At 36.4% G+C, this 4,087-nt stretch overlaps 1 protein-coding gene across 1 annotated transcript in view; it reads right to left on the reverse strand.

Moving 5' to 3' along the window:
* The window catches only part of LOC108690108 (TATA-binding protein-associated factor 172), a 9,544-nt gene that overhangs the window by 4,460 nt on the left and 997 nt on the right, over nucleotides 1-4,087 (reverse strand). Inside the window, exons 2-8 of the mRNA XM_018197233.1 lie at nucleotides 3,738-3,990; nucleotides 3,290-3,633; nucleotides 2,746-3,097; nucleotides 2,044-2,666; nucleotides 1,188-1,960; nucleotides 554-1,115; nucleotides 129-417 (exon numbers count right to left, since the gene is read on the reverse strand). Of these exons, the coding sequence (XP_018052722.1) occupies nucleotides 129-417; nucleotides 554-1,115; nucleotides 1,188-1,960; nucleotides 2,044-2,666; nucleotides 2,746-3,097; nucleotides 3,290-3,633; nucleotides 3,738-3,990 (3,196 nt within the window). The remainder of the gene's footprint in view (nucleotides 1-128; nucleotides 418-553; nucleotides 1,116-1,187; nucleotides 1,961-2,043; nucleotides 2,667-2,745; nucleotides 3,098-3,289; nucleotides 3,634-3,737; nucleotides 3,991-4,087) is intronic.

Consider the following 4,087-nt stretch of genomic DNA (forward strand, 5'->3'; position numbering starts at 1 on the left):
ATTAATTAATTGGAATTTAATCGATTCCCTTGTATCTCATTTCTTTTTTCATTAGATCAGAGAGAATTTAATTGAACATTAGTTAATCTTGATTAAGAAATGCTCCTTCTAAATATTGTAGTATATACCTATAGCTGTTAATGCAAATGTAGCTCCGCGACGACGTGTTCTAGCAGCTTTGGCTTCTGGTTCTTCACAAGCGAGTAATTCCTCAAGGGGAATCTCAGTTGTTGGTGGTCTACCAGGACCTCTACCGCTGCTGAGTCCACTACTTGCACCACGATTATATGCTATTCTCTCAGCATGTTTTTGTCTATTATTCAAAGTGAGTATTCCATCATAAATTTCAGTGTCGCAACATACTCGTGGTGTAAATTCAAGGTCAGAACATAGGAATGTACATAGATTGGTAGAAATCTGTAACAAATAAATATTTGATAACATCTTGTAGCATATGGGAAGGAAATGCGAGGAAAATTATTTGACAATTTTGAAATATTTTATGTCGTATTTGTTTTTATTATTTATAATTTTATGTACTTTATATGCAAACCTTTGCATTTGGAGATGGTTTTCTATCGATACAAAGCTCGATTAGATGAGACAAATGTTTTGCAGCCAGTTTTTGCAGTTCCTCATTTTCCTCACGTTTTATAGCTTCCATTAACGGTTTTACTAATGGATTAAGTGGTTGAGGAGATTGAGGAAGGATATGTAACATCGTAGCAGCACCAGCGAGCGCAGCCATTGACATAACATGCAACGATTGTTGTTGTGCCGCCATCGTAGTCGCTCCGATGTCTAATGCTCGCCTCCTTTCTTCTAAGCTATCCATTAATTTAGGTTTCAATCTAGAAGATATTGAACAACTACTAATATTTTCAGTTCCTCCTGCGTTTGTTCCAACAGTGCAAATGGCGGGAAGTCTTCTCTTAGCCAGTGCAGCGATCTGATCAAGAGTCATCACGCTGGATGAATCTATTTCAAATGATATCATTAATTTATAATGTTTTAAGGTTGCAATGTAATCGTGACTTTCGTGCAGCAGTCGAGTGAAGGAAGCTGCAATCTCATCGTAATACATGCATTCATTTAAACAAGCCAATAATCTGTCACTAAAAAAAAAAATTTTGTTTCATTAATATAGATACATGAAATATTTTTCATACAAATTGTATGCTTTATACCTGAGTATATCTGGTATTGTGGGTATTCTCAATGGATCTACAGTCGCCCAACTAGACATTGTAAGCCCCACAACAGTACGTTGCAGCGCCGATCGCGAATTAAGATGTGCCAATAGCACTTTAGCATAACAAAGCGCTGGACTAGGCACATCTGGTGGATAAATGACACCTGGTGCAGGTTGCACAACATAGTGCGACAATAATCCTAACATACGAGACGCTCTACAACGAGCCTGTATCACGTTTGCTTTTCGTACATTCAGCGCTACTGTTTCAATCCCACCAATGTACATTTTCAATTCAGATAACGATTTCGCATTTGCATTAATATTACTGTTTCCGCTATTAATATCCAATTGTCCGTCACAGTAGGCGACCATTTGATTATTCTTTGTGCCCTTAATAGAACTAACAACTGTCATCAACAAATTTGGATTGAATGGCACATGTTCTGGTTGCATGGCAAGGCATAGCCATGTACTGACATGAGGGCACGCCGCATGTAGCAATAATTCGAGATCACTCTGCACGACTAGATTTTCCCAGACACGTTCGGCCACATCTTGTATCGTGCTAATGTGCTCAATTAACACACACTGAAATACATGCCTCAATGTTTCCTGTAAAACTAATCCACCACCTTCACCCCATCGTTCCTTCTTGTTTCCGCTATAATTGCTATCGTTTCCAGTTAAAGTTTGCAGTGTTTGTAGCGTGGCTTTACGTACACTTGAACTTGAATGGCTGAGAAATGGCCATAAACGTGGTAATACCTAAATAAACGTTCAACCATTGTTAAAAAATATTTAAATAGTTGTATCTCTTTGTCGAAAGAATAAAGATATTGTTGCATTACCTGTGATAATGGCTGGGGCGTTAAACAAGCATGTGCCGCTGGCAATGAAAGTATCGCAGCCAACAGACCCATAAAAGTGTTACAAGCTGCAGCCAAGTCATCTTGTTCTTTTAATAATTCCCAAAGACGTATTACAATAGTTTCTAATTCTGTTGATTTTAATAATCGCGGAAGAGCGTGTGCTACTGGTATAAGTGCACTTGCGGCAGCTGCACCTACGTCATCGACAGGATCGGATAATCCTTGCATGATAGCAGGAAACACTTGTGGCAATACTTCGTCTAACAGATCGTCTCGTACGGCCAATAAATATTTTAAAGCAAGAAATGCACCGTGTCTCGCTTCCCATTCATTATGTTCCAACAGTTTGAGAATTACAGAAAATATTCCAGGAAAAACACCATTTGTATCTTTGGTATTTGGACCACCGGGTACTAATAAGAAGAGCGATCCTAATGCTTGAGCACATGTTTCTCGTACTGGAGCAACAACTTGATCAGATACAAAATCTCCAAATCGATCAAGTCCTAATACACACAATAATCGTAAAGCGGCATCGATCACCCATTCATAATGACTTTCTTGCATTTCTTCTGGAGTTTGATCTGTACACTTGCCTGCTCCTGTGTATTCAAGCACATTTAGTGTTTAACAGTTAATATTGAGGGAATTATATTTATAATTTACTATAGACTTACGTACCTTTACCATGAAGTCTTATAAGTTCTCGCAAAGCTGTTGCTGCTCCATGTCGCACTTCCCACTTTTGACTAAATAAATCCTGACAAAGACTTTCTGCAAAAGATTCTAAAGGCCAATCTACGATTGAATCTGGCCAGCATCCAGTGCTATCTGGTACTCCATTTACTTGTTCGTTAGATATGTTGCATTTTGATCCAGTATCTGATGAGATTGTGTCTTCTAGTATAATTTTTTTAATTGCTGGTTCACCAATTGGAGATTGAACATTCGTTGAATTTGAATTGTCATCGCAATTGTTAGCGCGATGATCATCCGGTTCGCGCGATCGTTGTTTTGATACTGATTGACGAGCCTATTATTAAGATATAAATAATTAATCTCTTCTAATCTTTATTATGAATTTTATAAATAAAACATGAAGCATGTAAAATAATCCTGAATATTGTAAGTTTTTAACACTTGCTAGCATAAACTGCAATAATTTAAAGAAAATGTCAATTATAAATAGTTAAATACAGTTTAAAAGTTTAATAAAATGTAATACTTTGCGTTTCGCTCTATTCATTTCTCTTCTGCTCATCAACAATCCTTCAGAGTCATCAACAGGTATAGTAGCAGTTTGTGTTATACATGGTGCCTGTACTAGAGTCAAATCTTCAACAGTAAATAAATCATCAACGCCCATCAAACGTGGATGAAAACCTAGCTTTGCAGCTAATTTTTCTTGCTGATTGGGAAGTGACAATTGTTCTCCCTCTGATACAGTCAAATCATACTCACTGCCCTCAGATCCAGTAAGATGTGAACTACGAGCTAGAACTCTGCTCATATCAAAAGACTTTAAATTCAATCTAGTAGTGGGAGGCTTGCGTTTCACTTCAGATTCATCTATTGATTCAAGATACTCATACATAATATAATTGAAACTTTCAAAAATTCTTATTAAAGATATAAAAATTAATTAACAATGTATTAATATATATATATATTACCTGTAGAGACTTCCTTTTTAATTGGTTGTGGGTTCCAAGGAGGAACTTGAGCAAGTATAGCTTGTACAGCATGGGCAGCCGATATTCGAGTATCCCATTGTGAAGATTTTAATAAGGTAGAAACTCTTGCTAATAAGTGATGTAGATCATGAGGATGTAATCTCTGTGCTTCTCCCAATTGTTGTGCAGCTGCTCTCTTGGTAACTGCGTTTGTTCCAGTCTCCAACAATATGAATAATCTATCCAATCTAAAAGTTAAAATATATCCAATATAATATATAATATAAATTACTGATAAAAAATAAATTTTTTAAATATTTACTTGTTTATAATATATTTTTCATAAATAC

This window comes from Atta colombica, unplaced genomic scaffold, assembly GCF_001594045.1.
Source record: "Atta colombica isolate Treedump-2 unplaced genomic scaffold, Acol1.0 scaffold295, whole genome shotgun sequence".
Classification (NCBI taxonomy): domain Eukaryota; kingdom Metazoa; phylum Arthropoda; class Insecta; order Hymenoptera; family Formicidae; genus Atta; species Atta colombica.